Source organism: Leptonotus elevatus, chromosome 6 (genome assembly GCF_054856555.1).
Source record: "Leptonotus elevatus isolate MCC_2025b chromosome 6, RoL_Lele_1.0, whole genome shotgun sequence".
Lineage (NCBI taxonomy): Eukaryota > Metazoa > Chordata > Actinopteri > Syngnathiformes > Syngnathidae > Leptonotus > Leptonotus elevatus.
This window is the reverse complement of record NC_141244.1, coordinates 22,531,148-22,555,307: the sequence shown is the minus strand read 5'-3', so window position 1 is coordinate 22,555,307 and position 24,160 is coordinate 22,531,148. Positions and strand designations below refer to the sequence as shown.

The 24,160-nt window shown below is 38.8% G+C and overlaps 1 protein-coding gene across 2 annotated transcripts in view; it reads left to right on the top strand.

Moving 5' to 3' along the window:
* LOC147172764 (mannosyl-oligosaccharide 1,2-alpha-mannosidase IA) overlaps positions 1 to 24,160 on the top strand; it is a 135,941-nt gene that overhangs the window by 59,142 nt on the left and 52,639 nt on the right. For both annotated transcript variants that reach the window (XM_086077734.1, XM_086077735.1), the window contains one exon: positions 18,795 to 18,891. In XM_086077734.1, coding sequence (XP_085933860.1) covers positions 18,795 to 18,891 — 97 coding nt within the window. The remainder of the gene's footprint in view (positions 1 to 18,794; positions 18,892 to 24,160) is intronic.

Below are 24,160 nucleotides of genomic sequence, written 5' to 3'. Positions count from 1 at the left end.
TACATATATGCTAATTTGACAATATGACGTTAGTGTTCATTACGCATTTGCCCCCAAAGATATATAAATATGTTATATTTTAAATGTTTTAAGTGTCCCAAAGACATATTTATGTGTTTTCTGTTTTGTTTTTTTAATGCTAGAGCATACAGAAGGCTTTGATGCAGCCTCAACTGCAGAGAACAGATGAAGAAATGGTAGTTATTACAAAAACGGCCACCAGGTGGCAGCATAGCAAAAGATCAACCAGGGCCATGTTGAAAAAAGCTTATTTACCCACCGTTCTAAACAGATTTGTGAATAATTATGAAACTTAGCTATATTCTAATTGTAATTGCTGCAAAAGTAAGTTTTAAGAGAAAAAAACTAATTTTACAAGAATAGAATTGTAATTTTACAACAAAACCCCCAAATTCATTATCTCCCAAAAAATGTGTAATTTTTTTTTTTGCCATGGTCCCAAAAACATATTTATAAGTTTTTTATGTTTGTTTTTATGCTAGATTATACAGAAGGCTTTGATGCAGCCTCTGAACTGAAGAGGTCACTTAAAGCAATGGTAGTTATTACACAAACGGCCATCAAGTGGCAGCAGAATATAAGAGATCAACCAGGGCCATGTTGCAAAAAAGCTATTTTATTCACAGTTGTAAATAGATTTGTGAATAATTAAGAAACTTAGCTATGTTCTAATGCTAATTGCTGCAAAACGAAAACAGATACAAGTATACTTTTTTTTTCCTGATGAAAGAAGAGTCTAGTTTTTCTTTTGGTAGCTTCCATGTTTTTATAGCAATAGAACACAATATTCTGCGGGCCTTGCAAAATGAGCCAAAATCCAGTAAACCAGCCGGGAGTGAAGAGGGTTGCTTCAGAGTGAATGAGTTAAAGAAGTTCCCAACCGATGTGACTTTGTTTAATCATTTGTAGTTGTACAACAACAGGCATAAATAAAAAAATGTGTGCCATCTTGAAAATTGAAGGGAAAAAAAAAGGTTGCAGTGACCATAACAAATCTGGCGACCTCGAGTTTGTAAACCTTGACTTAAGAATTAAAAATTTCCTGCAATGCATGCACAAACAATACAAAGTCATCATCTTGACCTTGACGGACCATCTTGCTGTCGACGTGTTTTTTTTGGGGGAGGATTTGGGATGACATTAGCATCACAGTGTGTACTCACAGGAGGGTGTCCCCGTGATGAATGGTCTCTGTGCTTTGGATGGCAATAACGAGCACAAAAAGCAGCCCGCTGACCTCATTTGTTGCACCGCCGAGGTTCCTAATGAACATCTGACGCTCGCTACGTGTTTTTTTTTCCCGCCGCCTCACGCGGCGATGCAATGGATTGGCTGCGTGCTTTGTGTTGTGTTGAGTCTGGAAGATGCGTGCCGTCCTTGGTTTGCCGCCCTGACGGATGAGGGCGGAAATAATGCCTCGTCGGGGGGGAGCAAGGGTCAAGAACCAATGCGGTTCGTAATAGGATCAGCCTGGTGGGTGGGCTGTATTTTAGCATGCTACAATACGTCACCTGTGTCACAGGAAGGGATTGCAAAAGCCTCGGATTCAGTCATGTGCGCGCGTGGCGTTGGAATAGATGGGAAGGCAAGGGAGAAGGCCGTGCACATTTACCGAGGGGGGAAATCAATGCGGTGATTGAGTGACTGACTGTCATCTCGGTCTGTCCCTTCCGAAGGTGGAATCACCGGGGCGGTAAAAAGCAGCGTCCTGTCGCAGGTCGTAAATCCCAATTGCTCTCCTCTGTATTCACTGCATACGTTTGATATGCAAAGAACGCCGACATCCCGCTGCAGATGTCAGGATGGGGGCTGCCGTGGGTTCACGACAGGGTTGCAAAAATTGCTGCAACTTCCCATTGGAGCCAGGAGAAAGGGATGGAAATGAGTGGCAATGTGAGAATTTACAGGAATTCCTCACAATAAAAATAAAAATGCGATAAACGGGAAAATGTGAGAGATGTTCGGTACCACTGATACTAAAACAAGTATTCACTCTTGAGTACTCACTGATACCGAGTAGAAAAATTGTGAACAAAGCCCTTTTTTTCTGATGCAGATGATGATTTGCCCATGTGGCAAACCACCACAGTATAGCGCCAACTACTGGTGAGGAGGACTTACAATTGTCAGATAATTGCCGCAAGTAAACAAGTATTTGGCTCATAGACTTCCTATTGGATTTTGGCCAAATGCATTTTTACCCCACTGTACCTTAAAATAAGGCTGGAACTCGCCATTTACTTATATTTTTTAAATATAACAATGTAATGATAATAGAATTAACAGGACTTAAATAAAATCAGAATTAATATAATGGAATTTACTGAAAAAAGTTCATGTGAATATAAAGGAATTTATAGAAATTAGATGGAATAAATAATAATTAAAATTGACGGGAAAAAATAAAAATTAAAAAGCAAATATAATTATATAAATCAAATTATATATAATTCATGGGAATTAATTGGAATACAAATTTGAATATGAGGGAATTCCATGAATTAATTGGAATGAAAATGCAAATATAATGGACTTTACAGGAATTTATTTGAATTAAGAGAATGTAATGAAACTCGTTTGAATTTAAAATTCAACCAGAAAGGAATTTGACATGAAAACGCAATTATTCGGGATTAAAAGGAAAAGGGGAAAAAACATGACAAAGGTAATCTACTTTAATTATAAGGACAATAATTAGAGTTTTAAAAATGGCAAACTAAGGTGAAGTAGTAACGGGACTAAAATCAGGATGGGGCGGCGTGCCGAGAAGACGATCAAACTTGACTATCTCGAGGAAGTAAAAGTCGTAACAAGGTTTCCGTAGGTGAACCTGCGGAAGGATCATTACCTGCACAGTAATGTAATTATTGGATAAAACTTGACTGGAATTTTTTACAGGAACCTGTGATAACAAAATGACCAGAAGGGAATTTCTAAGAATGAATGAGAATAAAATATGACTCAAGCAATTTACACAAAATGAATGTGATTTATTTTTAGGTTAATAGGGATTGGAATAAGGGTCGCGGGGTTGCTGGAGCCTATCCCAGCTGGCTTCGGGCAGTAGGCGGGGTACACCCTGTACTGGTTGCCAGCCAATCGCAGGGCACACAGAGACGAACAATCATACTCACAATCACACCTATGGACAATTTGGAGTGTCCAATTCACCTGCCATGCATGTTTTTGGAATGTGGGAGGAAACCGGAGTACCCGGAGAAAACCCACGCAAGCACGGGGAGAACATGCAAACTCCACCCAGGAAGGTCGAAGCCCGGACTTGATCTCACAACCTTTGCACTGGGAGGCGGACGTGCTAACCAGTCAACCACCGTGTCTCAAGCAATTTACACAAAATTAATGTGATTTATTTTTAGGTTAATAGGGATTGGAATAAAAACTGAACATAAGTATTACAGGAATTAATGTGAATAACACATTTAATGGACTTGGCTTAAATTAAGAAAAACAATTCAAAGAGAATTTCCAGGAACGAATGGTACATTTTCAAAACACAGATAAACAAAGTCGTAATGTTCCCGGGTGGAAACAATTTAGCGAATGACCGACAGCTGACTGACAGGCAGAAAAGGTGCGCACTGTCTCAGGTTAATATTGTTTGAGGAACCGCTGCAATCACATCTCTTTTTAGGGACCCTTCCATCTCCCAGTCTCACTGGTGCGGTTACCGTGGCAACCATCCTGTAGCTTTCCATAGATCACATGTGTCTGTCTGTCAGCTGTGACCTCCACTCCCCCTCGGGTAGGTCCACGCAGAGGTCATCACATTTTGCTGACATTTCCCAGCCAGTGTTTGCCACATCCAATTTTTTTTGTCAGCTTAAAGATGCACGACACCCTCGGAAATGGTACGCGATCCTTGGCAAGATGGTGAGAAATGATAGAAATCTAATTAAAGGGGAAGTCAACCTTAAACATTTCTTGACAATAATATGTTATATGTGACCTCACTCGTCTAAACATGACATTCTGATTAATAGTACATTTGTGTATGATCATCATCAAGATAATTTCAAGAACCCATTTCCGAAACAGGAAGTCTGTCATTTTAGTTTGAAGCTACCTCATGTCCTTTCAAAATTGAGTTGTCGTTAAGATTTTGTTCCATTGGTACCACATTTGAACCTTATATATAGACATCTGTAAATGAAATGGGGAAAATACTGATTTTCATGACTCAGCACATCTACAGTACAACCCGGCATACATCTGGTCGTATTCCAGAAAAACACACAAAGCTATTAGCAATAACCGGATTATTTTCCTGCCATTATAGCGCAATGTTATTTTACAAGCTGCTTTCCTCTTTTATGCCCCCCTAGCAGGCTATCTAAAATGGCCGAGGTGACCCCGCCTTCCCAGTGACGGGGGGGGGGGGGGACACCTTAAGAAACCCTTCATCTTATAGCCCCCTCACCAACCATAAAAGGCAAAACATACGTGTGCGCCTTAAGGCACGAAAGCGATGAAATGTGTTGTGAATGCCGGACATTTATTTGGCGGCGTTTACGACGCTAAAGGGTTTGCGCGCCTGACGTGTTTGCTAATCGCAGCGGAGGACGGAGGTGGTCGCGCTGTACATTGCGTACGTGAGGGTCTTAAAAACGACATTGCCCGCTACTAAACGGTCACATTTGCTTTTATGGATGAGCCGCAACGTGCCATCTTTCTTCCGGTGGTTTGCCGTAACATGCCAGGAATGCTGCTCTGTATTCACTGCATATGTTTAAGATGCAAACTCGTGCCACTGCATGACTTTAAAAGTCAGACCCTTTCAGGGTGTGTTGCTTTAACTTATTCACTGCCATTGACGGCTATAGACGTCAAAAGTTAATTTGAACTATTTCTATTAGTTTCACATTTTTTTGAGTGTGACAACCTATAATTTTTTTATTGTACATTTAGAACAGATGTAAAAAAAAAAATTGAAAAGTCATGCGGTTAATAACAATTAAAAAAATTTATTTTCTGACGCCCCAATTTTTTTAAATAATCTTAACTTTTCTTTTCTTTTTTATTAGGGGCATCAAGCGATTAATTTTTTAAATTGTAATTAATTGCATGACTTCACTAGTTAACTCAAGATGAATCACAAATTTTATATCTGTTCTAAATGTACAATAATTTTTTTTCTAGGTTTTCATACTCTTGTTAACAAAAGTGGGCAAAAATGTGAAACCAATAGAAATAGTTCAAATGAACTTTTGACGTCTATAGCCGTCAATGGCAGTGAATGAGTCAAGGAAGTCGAGTCGAAACTGGTTAGATTCTGTCGATTATTTCTAGCGTCATAATTGCACATCTGTATCGTCAATAAACAATCACCATAAATTGTGCTTTCATTTAAGTGACTGAGCCAGAAAACAGGAAACTGAAATTACAAATCGCTAGGTCGTTAAAAAAATAAATAAATAGATAAATAAACAAAGCTTTACTACATAATCATTTTTTATGTACATAAAAAAAGGTCTTACAATAGATGTTTTTTTGTTTTGTTTTTTATAAATAAAAGCTTTACTACTATTCATGATAATTCACAAAAAAAAGTAAAATAAAATAAATAAATAAAATCGACCTTACTATTGTTGTTTTTTTGTTTTGTTTTTAAAACAAAACAAAACACCTGCCTCAGAGAATTTGAGACGGGTCAGTTGTAATTGCTGCACTGCCAATGTGAAGGATATGTGGTTTGTGTCAAATCTGTTGGCCCCCCCACTGGCAAAGGGGCCCCTTTGCTCTGCGAGATGAATTCTCGCGGTATCACAAACTATCGATAGCTGCAACTCATGACGACGAACTCAACGCACAGATTGGCTAACGGGTTAGCCAATGGACAGCCAGCCAACTCTACACTCTGATTCGCTGATGCCCCCGTCGCTCACCAAGCCAGGCTTCGCCTTTTTAAATCCGTGCACACTCAAGAGTCACAGATACTACAGTAGAACTCGAGGATTAGTGACCCCAAGTGGACAAAAATAAGTGGGGCCCTAACTAGCACCGAAACCTGAAAATGTCCTCTTTTCCTCGGATGTTTATTTCTCATTGCACTGCAGAATTTTGCTGTCGTCGGTTGAGGGTGGAGCCTCTGTCATTATCTCGCCAAGGACACCTCTGCAGGGTAAACAATGTTTGTTGCATTGGAGTTTTTTTCTTTTCTTTTCTTAAGTCGCAGCCAACAACCTCTCTCTTGCGCTCTTTATTTTATGTTAACACATTTGAAGGATTTTCAGCCAAGGCGCACAAGAACACAGAATGGAACATTGGACAAGTAAATCAATGGAGAAATGTGCTGCAAAAAAAACGTTACTTTCATCGTCTCATGAGTGGCAAAAGTGTTGTTCCCGTGTTTGGTTCGCGCTGGAACTAAACAACGAGCTGGAATCAAACTACTGCTTTGTGGACATGTTCTGCTAACTGTGGCCTTTTAAGAAGGCTTTGTAGTTTTGTTTGCAGGTAGTCAAGCTTTATTTGTGCTAACCAAACAGCAAATGACGCCAAAAAACGCCAAACTTGCCGTTATGATGTCACCTCCAAAAGTATTGGAACAGAAAGGTTAAGTCCTTGTTCCTGTATTTGTTGTATACTGAAGAGGGTTTTAGATTTCAGATCAAAAGAGGAATTGATTTTTTTATCTTCTCTTCTTTTCCAGGCATTTACATTTATTTCCGGACCTCTTTCATGTCATGTTTGTTCGTTGGGGTTTCTTCCTTTAGTTTCAACTCCAGGAAGTAAAATGCATGCTCTATTGGGTTAAGGTCTTGAGTTGAAAACACTAGGAAAAAGAGCTGGTTGCAACATGGCCCTGATTGATCTCTTATACTCTACTTTATTCTACTGACACCTTCTGGTCATTTTTTGTAATAACTACCATTGCTTTAAGCGACCTCCTCAGGTCTGAAGCTGCATAAAAGCCTTCTGTATGCTGTCTAGCATTTTTTTTTAACATAAAAAACGTATAAATATGTTTTTGGGAGTGCAGGACAAAGTATTTAAAACGTATTTATACGTTTTTTGGTTTGAATGAGTTAATTACCGCCACTTTCACCAGAACCGATCGTCATAAAATATGGTGAACATCTGTCAAAACAGGACACACGAAAAAGTCTTAAGGAAGCTGTGCCTGAAATTGAACAGAAAGTCGGCCATTTTGGTTTGATCGAGCCTAATTTCAGAGCAAACTTGAACTAGGAAATCCCTCACGTAAACTCCAATTGGAAGCGGTCATCACAGGCAGATGGGTGACACAAGTGTTCCTTAAGAGAGGAAGGCGGCATACAGATGTTTAAGCTGCAAAGCCAAGAGATTTTAGGCATCTGCTAAAAAAAAAACACAGCGCGTCACCAGGCTTCGGGGCTCGAAATGCGGCATCGAGCAGGTCTGGATTAGGCCGGGATTTTCAACCACGATCAATACGCGGTCAGTGAGACGCGCCGTATCTGCTAGCGCGTGGCCCGCCATGTTCCCTATCGACCCATCAGCGATGGCGGCTGATAAACACGGAGCTGCTGATCTTAAGCACAGATGATACTTTGAAATACGTTGAAAATTTGATTATTGGAAAAGAACACTAGCTTTATATATTTACCGGCCACTTCATTAGGTACACCCACAAATAATAATTTATGTACAGGATGTTGTTTGCAATCAGGAATTGTGATTTACAAAGACAACTTTACCTGATTGAGTAGGAGTAAAAAAATAAAATAAAAAAGAGTACATAGTCTGTAAGTAATTGGAATTTTTAAAAAGGGTAATTTAATGTACATGAAAATGCAAATATTTAGGATTTAATTGGAATAACAATAAGGGAATTTGCCAGAATGAATGGAGATTAAACAAAGTTAATAAACAGGAATTAACTGAAATTAAAGAAGGCAATTCATTGAAATTAGTGGGAATAAAAATGTGAACATAAAAGAATAATTACTCATTTTGAATATACCAAAATCAATTAGAATTTAAATTGTGGGAATATATGGGAGTCAATTGGAATTATTGCTGGTCCCAGAACCAGTTGTGTCAGGGACTGCATCCGGCGTACAAAGTGTGCCAAATAAATTATGCGTGTGACTTGTTGTGGTGACCCTGAAACCGAAAAGCAGAAAGTCACTTCTGAAAAAGGTAATTTGCAGGATAGTGATAAAAAAATATGAAAAATACAGGAATGAATTGAATCAGAAATAATTTGAATAAAAGAAATGTTTAAAGATAGGAATTTCTTGAAATAATAAAAAATTTAATGGGAATCAAATGTGACCATAAACATGCCAGAAAATGTAAAAATTCATTTCACAATTTTTGTATGATTTAACTTCATCAAAAAGTCACAAAATAGAACTGTTGTGCTTGACGCCATTCAACTGCAAGTGTACCTAATACTGAGTCCAGTATGTAATATATTGCTCACATTCACATGCATGGCCCTTGGGAACATGCTAAAAAGTTCATACAAACAGATCCCGGACATAAATCTCAAGCAATGCGTTCACCTGCCCGGAAGACGGATCCCACTTTGGCCGTAATGCTTCATTCTTTCTCACTCACGCTGTACTGTGACATCCCGTAGGCCTGATCACAATAGGCGTATCGATGGATGGGGCCATTTTTTTTCTCGGGGCTTATCAGCATTTTGCAGGAATACAACGCCGGCAAGAAAGGGTGACAGATGCCTCCAATATCAGAATGGACAAATTTCCAGTGTGGTGGTGTGTCGCTGAATAAAAGATTTCAAGCTTGGGTCACTTAAATGCTGTGATATGACCGCACTGAGCTCATACTCAACACGAAGACGATGTATTTAGGGATTGGCATTTCAGTTATTTCCTTAAAGGTCTGAAAAATATCTTTACATTAGCGTTTTTATTTGATGTCATGCGTGCATTGTGTATGTGAAGAAGGGAAAATGCAGTTTAATTTTTCAGCCACAGTATAACTCTAAAAAGATCATTGTTGAACCAATTTAAGATTAAACAGGATTGATGACCAACTTAATACAATTGCTTCAAGTGGTAACACATGATTGAATTGAATGAATCCAAAGTGGTATATTAACTCATTCACTACCATTGACGGTTATAGACATCAAAATTCATTTTAACTATTCAGATTAGTTTAACATTTTTTTTTCCCACTTTTGTTAACAAAAGTATGAAAACCTCGATTTTTTTAATTGTACATTTAGAACAGATATAAAATTTTTGATTAATCGTGAGTTAACTAGTGAAGTCATGCAATTATTTAGGATTTTAAAAAATGATCGCGGGAGACGCCCCTAATCTTTTCTATTTAAAAAAGAGAAGTAATTTAAAAAAAAAAAAGAATAATCTTTTCTAGTCAACAAAATATTTTAATTATTTAAAAATATATATATTTTCTTTAAAAAATATATTTTTTATCTTTTCTTTTAATCATCTATATAAAAAAATTTTTTTAAGAAAAAAGATTATAAAAAATTAGGGGCGTCAGGCGATTAATTTTTTTTATCGTAATTAATCGCATGACTTCACTGCTTAACTCACGGTGAATCACAAATGTTATATCTGTTCTAAATGTACACTAAAACAAATCTGGGTTTTCATATTCTTGTTAACAAAAGTGTTGTTTTTTTAACTAACAGAAATAGTTTAAATTAATTTTTGACGTCTATAGCCGTCAATGGCAGTGAATGAGTTAAACAAGTGGGGGGGGGGATTAGAGCTGGGGTGGGAATGTCAGAGGAATCCCAAGTGAAAAGGAGGCGGACAAAGTGCAACAAGGACAAAAAGGAACTGGAAACAGGACAAAGCGAAAACACTCAAACAATTGTCGTGTTAAAAGAAAAGAAAAAGAAAAGGCCGACCCCTTTGCTCGTTCGTCCCTGCAGATCTTCTTTAATGGCGTTGAAAGCAAGAGCCTGCAATCTAACTCCTTCGCTGGCGCTCCCAGGACGCATTTTAGGGGCTAAAATGGATTGAATCTCAGGCACGGGAAGCTTTTCCTCGACGCCGAACGGATTTAGCGTCTGCGGGGGAACTGGGCAGGAAAATGCCATGGATGTTCTGCGCTGTAAAAAATGTGATTCTTCTACTGTCGTCATTAAAAATCGCATTAGTCGCGTCGTCTTTTATTGTTGGTATGACGAGCTTAAATCAAAGGGTTCATTAATCCTGAAAAACGGAGACGCATTTTCAGCATCAGGCAAAATGAATTAGCAGTCAATCACATATTCCATATTCTGTCCATGCAAAAAAAAAAAAAAAAAAAACGTAAAAGCTTTTGACAATTACAGCGATTGCCTCGACTTTGAGGTTCAAAGGTAACTCGATGGATGCTGGCTGATCTCAAGAATCAGTTATTAGAAAGTAGCCCCAGAGGCCCCGGTGGCATCTTGTGCTTTGAGATAGCGTGTACCGCAGAGGCCAGAAGGGTGATTGGCGTTTGTGATCTTCACGCTCAGTAAAGACTCGGCTTTGGTGATTTTGGAGTCTGATTGATTACAGGATCAAAAATCTTTGGAGCCACTTCCGCGCTCAACTTCTCGGCAACGTGGCTCATTAGCGATCTAACGGGCGGCGCGGTGAAATGAGTGGTTAGCAATTAAAAGGTTCCTTAATACGGTCAACCGCCACACATATTCACATATTCCAGCACCTCTTTTTTTTGGACTGATCCGATTGTACAATTTTGTTATATCTTATGTTGAAGTAATCGGAGGAGTTTCATAGGCAATTATAAACTCTTTTTTTTTTTTTTGTGGGGTCAGGGGTTAAGCGCAAAAGGAAAGGGGCTCACTGTATGACAAAACGTCAACATTTGTTCCTAATTGCATCTTCTCATTAGGGAGATTAATACAAATTATGAAATTTGCATAGTTGTTAACTCATTCAATCCCAAAAAACGTATAAATGGGTTTTTTAAATAGTTTTTATATGTTTCTTTTTTAATACTAGAGCATAAGAAGGCTTTAACTCATTCACTGCCATTGACGGCTATAGACGTCAAAAATACAACAATTTCTATTAGTTTAAAACATTTTCTTTTCATTATTATTATTATTTTTTTTACATTTATCACAGATATAAAATTTGAGATTGAGTCAACTATTGCAGTCATGCGATTAATTACGATCTGTCGTCTGTCTGACGCCCCTAATATGTTATTTTATTTTTAATTAGGGGCGTCAGGCAATTACAATTTTTAATTGTAATTAATCCCATGACTTCACTAGTTAACTAACGATTAATGATATATTTGATATCTTTTCTAAATGTACCCAAAAAAAAATCTAGGTTTTCATACTCTTGTTAACAAAAAAGGAAAAAAAAGTTAAGCTAATACAAATAGTTAAAATTAATTTTTGACGTCTATAGCCGTCAATGGCAGTGAATGAGTTAAAGCAATGGTAATTATTACAAAAACGGCCAGCATGTGGCAGCAGAGTATAAGAGATCAGCCAGGGCCATGTTGCACCAAGGTCTTTTTGACAGTGGTTTCACCAGGAATGTGAATATTGATGAAACTTGGCCATATTTGAATGCTAATTGCTGCAAAACGGAAATCAATACATCCATACTTTGTTTTTCCTGATGAAAGAAGACACTCTAATCTCTCTTTTGGTACGCTCCTTGTTTTTATAGCAATAGAACAGAATATTCTGTGGGCCTTGCAAGATCAGTCAAAATCCAGTAAAACAGCCGGGAGCGAAGGGGGTTGCTTCAGTGAAAATGGCTGCGAGTGAATGAGTTAATAAGATTGTCCAGAACAAAGTGACACGCTCGGCATTAGCGTAATCTTGAAGGTGTTGCTTTTGATTGACGCCCGCTCCGCTTCTGCGCAAACTTTGTCGACAAACAAGCGAGGCGAGTCCATTGCCCGAGTATCCCAAAAAAAAAATGGTTCTCTTTTCCCTGACTTTGGACTTGGCGAGTTTCATTAAAGTGACGGAGCGGTGCTGTCAAACAGCCGCGACAGGATGACTGATGTCCTCTGCCGCCGCAAATGTGAGAAAAAGGAAATTTAAGGAAACTTTCTTCCACCTGCGTCCACACGGCTCAGCAAAAAGAAACGCACGCAAAAAATGTCATCTTGTCGTTTGATATTCATGCTTGTCTGAAGGTGATAATAAATGCAAGACGAAGGGTTCCTCCAGGGGGATATTTCCGCTTATCTGTGCATGCAACCGACTCCATTACTGAATTAGACTTTAGATTTGTTGTCTTTTGTACTTCAAACAAAGGGAAATCGTTTATTGATTGCATTTCTATGAGGTACTAATATTTTGTTACTAATACTATAGTTTTGTTTTTACTTTATAAGGCAGCCATTGCCTAAACAACAATGTCAGAGAGAGCTAATGAGAAAGTGTTTGTTTTTCTTTTCAAATTGCAAACCCCTTTTTAAGTATATTTCAGTCAGTAGTTTTTATTTATTTATTTACTTAACTCATTAACTGCCATTGACGACTATAGACGTTAAAGATCCATTTTAACTAGTCTAGCAGTGAATGAGTTAAGAGAGTCCTTTTTTTTTTTTAAGTATCTGTATGTCTACTTGAGTACAGAGTGTAAATACTTTTGGTAAGTCATGACATAGCGAGGGAACACTCCATTTATAACCAAACAAACAAAAAGGAAAGATGTGCAATATATTAGGGGTGGGAATCTTTGAATGTCTCACGATTCGATTCCGATTTTTGGGCCTGCAATTTAATTTAGAATCGATTTTCGATTAGGAACGATTTTAGATTCAAAATGATTTGATTGACAATGATTTTTGCTAATTATCTACTCTAGTCTGACTCGCTAATGCTAATTAGCGCTGCGTTTTTCTCACTGAGAAGAACGGCTCCGCACTGCAAAAAACAAACAAACAACTTTTATTGGAATAACTTGATCGTGACTTTTTCCTTCTACTCTACTGTGGCTACAACTTAACAGTGTATTAGACCGCGTGGAACCACACTGCCGCTCAGTGGCCAAACCGGGTACAACATGAACAGCGCTCCAAATAAAGGCACACACAGACAAAGGCAAGACAGTATACATTTTTTTAAATAAAATCGATTTTGGGGCATTTAAAAATCGATTCTGAATCGTACTAAATGAGAATCACGATTCTTATGAGAATCGATTTTTTTTGCCACACCCCAACAATATATATATCGGAGCAATGTGTAGCACATTGCTTCAGGACAGCATGTAATTGCTCCAAGTGTGTTTGAAAGACTGAAAGGGGGGAAAAAGGTGCGATAAGATTTGCACTAGCGAGTTTACTGCCGGTTGGTGCTGAGTCGGAATGGACTTTAGAGACCCACACAATGCTGTTGTGGTTTGATCAGGTAGGAAATAACAGGTCGGGTCCAGGTCCTGGGATCGAAAGGCAACAGGGGCGGGTAAGTTCAGCGCTGTAATAGTTGGATGAAGCTGATTGTTTCCTTCCAGCAGCGCGATTTTGACAGTACCGCAGCGTGATTTATAGTCTCGGCATCTACCCTCGGATTAAAGGGGGGCCGGTTTGGCTTGAAGCAAACATAACAAGCGCATTATAGAGTGTTCCGGTAAGTGTCAAGAAGTGTTATGAGGGCTTTATGAATATTCATGCAGCTCCCCTCGTTCCAGTGGTACAAGATGACCCTGGAAGTCAATGACTCAATGGAATGTTCATGTCGATTGTGCAAAGTGACGCTTTGAACCTCGACAAAGTGGTTTATGTTCTCACTGATTTATTTACTCAACTTCTTTTATTATTTTTTTTTTTTGTGAACTGGACAGACGAGCCAGTCATTCGCAGACGAGGTCAAAATATATATAAAAATTTAAATGTGAATGTGAAAATATGTAAGCTATTGTTTTTTAATAATAACAATATAGGTCAGTCACTTGTAGTGACCTATCTTTTTTTGTTAATCCATTAAGATTGGATGTAAATGGAATAGAGTGGATATAAGTACTCATAATTTATTATCTTCTCTACATATGCGTTATTAAACATCAACAAAATGGTTAGCAATCACGATTAACATTAGCGCACTAGCATTTACCACTTATGGTAAACAAACACTAGCATTTAGTTCACACACACACACGCACACATCATTATATCTACATTACACGTATAATATTGTCTAAAAAGTCACTTAAAAGATGATGCTTCAACATTATTCCATGAGTAGACAAGTATAGAGCTAGCTGTTAGCTACATGAGGTCAATAACTTCTTTGCTGGCTGTCTTCTCCTGGGAACGTTTAGTGCATGACTGCCCTCTACTGGTTAAGTGAGGAACAAGTGGCAGGTTATATTTTGGAATAAATACAGCCCAGCTGCTTTTTAGGAAGTTCAGTACTTGCTTTCCTGTGTTTTGGGGAACACAAAAATGCTTTCAAGGAGCAAATTTGAGTCAAACCTATTTTTAAAGTCGACTTTTCTTTTTTTTCTTTTTTTTTTGAGCCCTAATTGGTGTGCAGACGCCTCACTATATCTTTACAAGACATTTAAAGACACATTACGTTTGGCTGTAAGCAACCAAGATGTGCGTTAATTAGTTGTCCGGAAAAATGCAGACTGTAGTCATTTGCCTCTCCTGGGAGTGCGCGAGCGAGTATGCGGGAGCTCAGCTGTCAGTATCGCGTTGACAGTAAACCGCAACAGATTCCCACACTGATTGCTTTGGTTATTAGCGAGGAGCGGAGAATGCGAGTCATCCAGGCTTGTTGGAGCGTTTTCCACACGCGGGATTCCTCTTGGGAATATTTCACAATAGAGATGTCGCCCCGACGGGGTAGCGCGACGGCCTCGGGAAAAATCACGGTTGGATCGCAGCACAAACGCAGCGATTGTTGATTCTTGGGGTGGCGCTGGCGCGCAGTGGAGCTTTTCAAAGTGGAAGGTTGGCCGGGATGAAAGTTGGCAAAGTCTCAAATGAAGGATGGGGAGGACATGACAGTTTTCTGACCAGAGTGGCTGTGATGTCTCCTAAAAAATGGAAGTCGGGATCCATGCTGACTTTGGCGGAATAGGAGAGGGCCGGCGCTGAGATGAAAAGCGCCCGCCCGCCGTGTCTCTTCTAACCTTGACTGGATGCCGGCCACGTTTGCGGAATACCAACAACATCCCGATGCTCCTATATGAGCGATTTCCTCATATTTGGAATTCAATGATGGATCAAAATGGATTTTGCGTTTGTTAAGTTTTCATCATTGCACTAGATATGATAATGTATCGTAGGTTTTCGTCCAATCAATTGCAGCCTGGTTTAGAAAATTCCATATGTGAAATCGCATGTTACACTGAGACGTGCATTAACTCATTCGCTGCCAATGACGACTTTAGACGTCAAAAATTCATTTGAACTATTTCTATTAGTTTAACATGTTTTCCACTTTTGTTAACAAGAGTATGAAAGCCTAGATTTTTTTTATTGTACATTTAGAACAGATATCAAATTTGTGATTAACTATTGAAGTCATGCAATTAATTACAATTAACTCATTCACTGCCATTGACGGCTGTAGACGTCAAAAAATTATTTGAACTATTTCTATGAGTTAAATTTTTTTCCCCACTTTTGTTAACAAGAGTATGAAAACCTAGAAAAAATATTGTACATTTAGAGCAGATGTAGAATTTGTGATTAAGCATGAGTTAACTATTGAAGTCATGCGATTGATTACAATTTAAAATTTTAATTGCCTGACGCGACTTAAAGATTATTAAAAATTCGGGGCGTTTAAAAATTGTAATCGTAATGAATCGCATGACTTCACTAGTCACAATTAATCACAACTTTTAGATCTGTTCCAAATGTACAATTTAAAAAAATCTAGAAACTAATAGAAATAGTTCAAATGAATTTTTGACGTCTATAGCCGTCAATGGCAGCGAATGAGTTAAGATGCGCCGTCCTCCGTCTCATGATCGGCTGCGCGTGACTCCCTCCGGTGTCGGTATGCGATGATTCATTTTAATCACCGCCTCTGCGTTCACTTATTGATCCACTGCAGGCACGCGCAGCGGCCAATTAGCTTGACCTGCGTCAGGTTGTGGCGATCCTGACCCGCCCTCACTTTGTTCTGCCACATCGCAGTGCTGAGAAGTAACAAAACGTGCAAATGCTTTGTTATATTTGAGGTATCTGTACTTTAGCGGAGTATTTCTTTTTCTGATGACTAATTTTCCCGATATGATAGATATTCCCGATTCATGGCCTTATGTAAGAGAATTTGACTATTTCAACTTTTTGCAGATGTTGACACAACTTCAAAAAGATAAATGGAGTGGAAGTCAACCACAGTTGAGAGTTTGATTGATTGAAGATAAAGAACGCTGACCAGGAGGCATTAATAACGATGATGCAACACATTCGGAGAAGAAAAATATTCCTCAGCCGTGGCCTTATTTATGAGAATTCTTTGATGTTGTCGGCTCCAAGAATGATAAATGCGGAATGCGCGAGCTTCGGGCCTTCAAAAATTCGCTTGTGTAATTTGTTAGAATACACAAAGCAAGGGTGTCATTTTTTTTGGTTGTGGTCTTTAGTTCATTTCAATGTTTTTGTTCACAATGATAGCAAAACTATGTGAAAATGTTTCCTTGGTCCAAGTTATCAAAAGGTGAAAATTCGTTTTCACCTTACTTTATTCTGTACTTTTTTTACTTCTACTTTTTTTTTTACTTCTACTTTCTACACAAGCACATTTACTGACCACATTTGCTCCACAAAAACGTATGAATACGTTCTATTTTAATATTACCATGCTCCCAAAAACGTATTTATATGTTGTTGTTTTTTTTAAATTGTTTATGTTAGAGCATACGGAAGGCTTTGATGCAGCCTGTGAACTGAAGACAATGCATGAAGCAGTGGTAGTTATTACAAAAACGGCCAGCAGGTGGCAGCAGAGTATAAGAGATCAGCCAGGGTCATGTTGCAACAAGCCGTTTTATGAATAATGATAATATTCTAATGCTAATTGCTTGAAATATACTTATTTTCTGATGAAAGAAGAGACTCTAATCTTTCTTTTGGTAGTTTCCATGTTTTTATAGCAATAGAACACTGAATTCTGTGGGCTTTACAAAATCTGTCAAAATCCAGTAAAACAGCCGGGAGCGAAGGGGGTGGCTTCAGTGAAAATGGCTGGGAGTGAATGAGTTAAGTACAATGTAAGTCATTTTACCGCCTCTGCTGTAATGTCAAAAATGACCAATCAGCATTATGTTGACTTATTTCTTTATTTTAAATTTCTGCTTCAGTTTTCTCTGTGACGTTCACTCGGTAGCGAGCTTGAAAGAAAGAACAAGATTTTTTTTTTTTAATCCCTTTTTTTGGAGGCTTGAAGACAGGCTGAGAATATAAAAAGAAAAATCTGACATTGTTGCTTTTCTTTGATTGGGTGAAGCCTAACGTCGTGTCGGGACGCCGTCACACTCTCTTATGTTCTTTTGTCCCCATCTGGCGTCTGCGGCAGATGAGGGTAGGAGGTTGTGGTTTCATCGCATTCTGTTACTTCGTGTGATTAGGAAAAAAAGAGAACAAGCTTTGCCATTTTTTATTTTTATTTTTTTTAAACAATTTTCCTTAAGATCATCAGAAGTGATAGAAAAATGATAACAATCAGATACATCTCATTCTGGAATGAGTGGCGAGCAGTCCAGAGACTCGCCGATGATCAATTCACGATCACCGGCACCAGAACCGGACTGACGATCTGCCCAGACTTACTAAAATCAGAAACCTTGATTGTGACTGGCGACTGCTCACAACTGACTGGTGACCAGTCCAGACTAAGTGTGGCGAACGACTTCCGAATGCGGGGGTGCATTTCTCCAATAAAATATGTATTGGCGTAATAAATTAGATGTAATGATGGTTTATTTTAAAGTGGAACAATTGGATTCAGTAGAATTACGATTCGATTCAATATGGTGTGGCTCAATTTGAGAGGTTATGATGAAATTAGTTTCTTGTTGACCTTTTTACGTAAGAGTTAACGATATGTCGGCAATGAAAGACGTTTCGATACATATCTTAATATACTTTTATAAAATGGAACGAGATTCAATTCACTCCCATCTTTTAAACCTTAACCGATTTTCTGATTCAAATGACACCCCTACTGGTGACCAATCCAGATTTAAAGTCAAACCAATGCAACCATTCCAGATCGCCGGCAACGACAGACTCTTTTGGTGACCAATCCAAAAATAATTAGTACCCAATCCAGACTTTTACTGCTCACCAACGCAGATTGACTCGAGTCCAGTCAAGACCGATGGTGACCATTCCCCACTGAACGGCGACCATTCAAGACTCAATGGTGGCCAATTCGGATTGACTTCCAATCCACTTCAATCTGTCGTTCATATTGGAATGTTTTGAAGTGACAAATCGGGAAACATTTCCTGCAGTTCTTGTCAATGAGTAGAAAACGTTGAACCAAGCATCACTCATCTCACTCGCCGTATCGCCGATCATATCAATTGATAAAAAAAAATGGGTGATGAGAAACTGTCCCAAAAGATCTCCCCTCATCTGGCGTGAACCAATTAAATGCTGCCTTTAATCTTGCAATTTCTTGTGAAGTTTTTAATGGCTGCAGGATGAACGTCAGCCTGACTTTACTTCGGAATGTGGCATAATTGCACGCTTGTCCTCTGCCGCGCTGATCAATAAACTATCATTCCAGTCGCCCGGAGCTCGACAAATTTAATTACATGTGCGCTCCGTCAATCCCACTGACTGTTTTGTGTGTGCGCGTGTGCGGCTTTGTTTTGCAGATGATGAAGTTTGCCTGGGACAACTACAAGCAATATGCCTGGGGCAAGAATGAGCTGAGACCTTTAACTAAAAACGGGCATATTGGCAACATGTTTGGTAAGTCTTTACTTTTTTTATTTATTTTTATTTTTTTTACTTTCTAAAGGCGGAATGATCTTTCTCCCAATGTTTTCAGTCACAAAGATTGGTCCTCATTCCCAAAAAGTAGCTTGTGTTCAAGTAATTCCAATTTGGGACTGACTGAGAATAATGATCAAAATAATATAATAATAATAATAATAGTCAAAATTGACACTGACTCTAGTAGCTTTTGTATTTTTGTATGAGTAAAAAGTATTTTTTTAAAGGATATAAAGCCCTATTTTTTTAATTTAAAAAATATTTTTTTGTTTGTTTTTTTGTAGCTCTTACAAAGTTTAGAAATGCATTTCCCCCGTTTTTGTAGCTGTTGAATACAAAATAAAAATGCACCGATCTCATGAGAATTTAATTGGATTTATACAAAAAAAAAAGTGAGACACATTTCTTCTAAATCAAACCTGAAAAATGTCAAATTAATATCCGAATGCCTATCAAATGTGGCCTAAAAAATTTTATAAAAAAAATTCGATTTTTATATTCATAATTCCATTAAAACAAAAAACAAACACAGCCTTTTTAATTGAATATATCATAGGCTAAAATGTTGCAATAATTAAAAGTGTACTTTAAATTGAAATATTTCATTATTTTTCTGGCCTTAAATGTCCAAAACATGCCTTAATGAATATGATCAGGAGGAATAAAGTAAATCCTTCCCTTAGGGTTTTAATGAAATAAAAGTGTATTTTTTACGGCGAGCTGGAATTAATGTCAGGAGAAAAATTGCTTTTGTACAAAAGTTAAAGTACAAAGATTAAATATTTTGATGGTATTTAGTTGGGTTAATAGTGGAAGTTGAACTGTCTGCCAAAAACGAACTCGTGGGCCAAATCGCTGTCCAAATCCCCTGTAATAAACGGCAGATCAGCTGGTAGTAAAACCCTTAATACCTGGAGTCTCCTTTGTCATTTTCCTCGGATTATGACGATAGAGAGCATTTAACTTGGACGAATAAACGGGTGTGATATGTTTGGGGCGGCGCAGTGCACGATCACACAACTTCAACGTGATGACATTTCAAGGTCTAAACATATGGAGATGATCAAACCTGTCTAAACTCTGAAAATGCATCATTTTGAAAAAAAAGGTAAAAAGATGGAAATGACCGTACCTGTCGAGACATTAAAAAAAAAACAATTAAACACTAAAAAAAAAGGCCTCAGCGGATGTTCAACAAAAAAGCAACGTTTTGAAAAGGTGATTAACCAACCCGTCAAAAATACGAACAAAAGCGTATTTTTCTAAAATGGTTTCAAAGGCAAGCCTATCACATCCATCTCAACACTTTTAAACAGCTACACATATAATAACCCCCCCCCCCCTTTTTTTTTTAATAGCACTGCGGATCGTGTAAAAATAAAATTTCAGTGTATGCCCCGGGCCGCTAGAAAAATGGACAATTGGCCGCAAAGGACCCCTGAGCTATAGTTTGGACACCTCTGCTATAAAGATCAAATGTAACCATTTGTTTTTGTACATCGGAACCATCCAGTGGAAGTCAACCTTCAACACTTCTTGACAGTAATACGTTATATGTGACCTCACTCGTCTAAACATTGACATTCTGATCGATATTACATCTGTGGAATATGCAGCCATTTTTATCCATCTCAGGGGGCGGCCATTTTGTCACTTGCTGGCGAGTGAAAAATGACATCACAGTCGCTCAGCTCTCAGGTAACAACCAATCACAGCTCAGCTTCAGAAAACAGGCGAGCTGTGATTGGCCGTCGCCCGAGCAACTGTGACGTTATCTTCAGTCGACGGCAAGCGGCAAAATGGCCGCCCCTTGAGATGGATAAAAACGGCTGGATTTTACTGCTTAACTCATATTCCTCTAACACAATATCAACCAGAATACCATATTTGGACTAGTTTGGCTGCATAGAACGTATTATTCAAATTTCTAAGACCAACAAATGAGGCTAGCAGATTTAAAAAGCAGCTAAATTAGCCTAACAGAGCGCTTACGTTGTTGCTTTGTTTATTTCGTCGTGAATTGAATTGACCACTGGATGTCTTAGTTTGAAGGTATGCAAACTAACGCTTGCTGGGGGGGTTAAAGGTTTGACTCCTCGTCTCCTTGCTGCTAATTGCCTTCGTTGATGAAGCTTTAATAACGCCATCCAGCCACCATCAAAACAACGTGGACTTTGCCTGGCACTTTCCTGCATCTTGTTGAGCCTCTGAGAAGCGAGTGACAGATCCGGGAAAGGGCATCATTCTGCCGAGTAAATGTCACAATAACGCGCGCGCGTGCGTGCGTGCGTGTGTTGCGACAAGCCAGGTATGAAATTGGCTGCTGTGTTCTTAAACGTAATCCTCAAGAGTGAACACGAACGCGGGATGATTGGATTCCGCACGCTGCAGTCTGAAGGCTGTCGATACACAGATAAAAGACGGCGGCAACATCCGCGCCTGAAAAGGAAAGAGCGGAAGACGAGATGTTCGCCGCAGCCCGTCGAACCTCAACCTTGTCTTCTTCTCGCACGACTTCATCTCGGCGCTGCTTTCTGTCGTACCGCCGCGGGCTCGATCTGGTTATCCTCGCGCGGAAGAAAGAAAGAATACAGTACGGTGACTATTTTGAAGACACTTTATCTTTGTAGCGTATTAAATATTCATTTGTGCTCGGGGCATCTCGGAAGAGGAAACGAGGGGTTAGGTTAGCGGTGGGGCGTTGGGTGTCGGCTCGGTGGCCCCGGGTGCTAAATTTTTGGGACAGCAAAATTACGAAAGAACAAAAAAAAAAAAAAGTATGCACAACTTATTCTGGCTTTTTTTTCTGTTTTACTACTTGCCCGTTTAAGTAGTTTGTTTACATGTGACGTTTTCAATTAGGATTATTTACAAAGCCACTCAGTTGTATGACAACAATCTTTCTGACATTCAACAACACCAACTTTTGATAATTTGCTTTTTTTTTTTTTAATGCATCAAAAAGCCAAAGCGGGGGTTACCAAAATGTAACTTTTCAAAAGATTTAAAAGCAAAACTTAAAACACTCATCCTTTTGAAAACACATCAAAAATGATGAGTAACGCATTCTTTTCAAGGTTTAAAAGTGGAAGATGATATGATATGATATACTTGAAATACCAATGAAAAGCGTCTTTTTTGATTGATACGTCTTCTCACTGAAAAATGTATCTAAGTAAGTCTAAAAGGGGACGTTATAATCTCCGTCAAAACACTGCAAACTGTTTATAAAATGGTTAGCATAATCGTCTGAAATACACTTTATTTTGAAAATAATTTGTCACACTGTTAATTTCACGTCAGCGTGCGCGCACGTTTCCTAAACCTTCTCCAATCTTCTCTAAACTGTTTGAATGGTTTTCATGTATAACATTTTCTTGTGGCACTAAAAAAAAACGTCGAACTCTAGGCGAACGTTTGTGAATCTTGAACGAACCCCGACGAAATCGCGCATTCACTACCTTGGCCAACACTGGGAGACATTCGCAAGCGGAGGTTATCGTGTACGCTTGTAAACACTGAAAATGTAGCAACGGGTGTTAGCGTTTCTCTTCTAAGCGCATCCGTATTGAGCTCTGACCTTCATTTCTTTATATTTCACTTTCATTCCGCATGAATAACTTTTGCTAAAGAGGTGATGTTTTAATCTGCTTCTGATGGATCTGCTGTCTATCGGTTGGATTATAAACAGAATTTTTTTATTTTTATGAATATTAGAAGAAATTATACATTTTCAGGTGTACATTTATTGAATTCTTGGGTCTGCAGCCGAATATTAGCTTGAAGTACGTAGCCCCGCCCCCAAAATCTCTCGTTTCAAGTTAATTAAAAACATTTTCTTGGCGCGAAGCAGCTCGGGAGCGTTCCAGGGATCCGATCAGTTTGGATTTGCGCTTGTCGGTGTGTCCGACTCGATTGTGAAACTGCCTACGCGCCTTCCGCCCGTGTTTGTTTAGCATCCGGCACCGGCGCCCCGTTCGCGTAAAGTGCTGTTTGCACACAAAAGCAGTTTGGGGGAACATTAGCAAAAGCGGGACAGTCCGTTGCTCTCGGGTGCCTTTGCTGCACTTTTCTCGGTTACCAGCCTGGGAAACATCTTGACAATTAATCCCTCAAGTCAACCGTTCGCTAAAGCCGGGATTTATTGTTTTTTTTTTCCCCCCTTGCTAAGCTACAACAACAACACCGCTCGTGGACCGGAGAGCCGACGACCTTGCATGGCAAATAGAGGTTGACAGGATACTTTAAGATACCGGAACTCCTCACAGTAACTGGCCCAGAAAACAAATTCCCGCTTTACTATTGCAGCGTGCTCAAAAAAGCAAACCAGGAGTTTCTTTTTTTAATTTCTTATGAGAAGCCTTCTAGCTTTCTTTTGTTTACTCATTACTCATTGTTTAGTTTATTAAACTATGCACTGAGTAACTCGTCTTTTTTTTTCTCAAATTTTCAGAAGTTGAAATGGGTTAAAAGACAGAGGTTACCATAGCTGTCCAAACACTGAAGAATGAATCTTTTTCTGAAACGGGTCTGAAAGCGGAGCTTACCACCTTTCGACTGACAAAGGCAGAGGCAGGTTGTCATACCGACTAAACATTGAACATTGGTTTTAATGTAGACAAAAAGTGGAAACAGACCTTGTTCAAATGCAAACCAGGAGTTTCTCTTTCCTTTTGTTATGGGGGGGGGGGGGGGGGGGGGTTGGGCTGGACAATATCCCACTGTAGCCTCGTTTTTTCAATATGAGCTGGCTCTGATTTTAGGCTTCTTTTTTGCAGCCTCCGTCACTTTATGAGCTCATTACCTCGTGTAACGGCGCTCACTTCACAAACACATTTTTTCATTGGAATATGCATTTACATTAAAAGCATATCATATCCATACCTGTTCTTAAAAGTTCCCGTTATCAAACTAAGCAATGGTTAGTTACCATACCCATCTAAACGCCCCAAATGCATCGGGTCTAAAAGCAGATCGGTGCTTATCGGATCAGGTTATCATACCCGTCTAAACATTGAAAAACCAAAAACAGCTTTTTGAAAATGTTTCAGTTTGTAAGATAAGGGTTATCATACCCGTCTAAACATTGAAAAACCAAAAACAGCTTTTTGAAAATGTTTCAGTTTGTAAGATGAGGGTTATCATACCCGTCTAAACATTGAAAAAACAAAAACAGCTTTTTGAAAATGTTTCAGTTTGTAAGATGAGGGTTATCATACCCGTCTAAACATTGAAAAACCAAAAA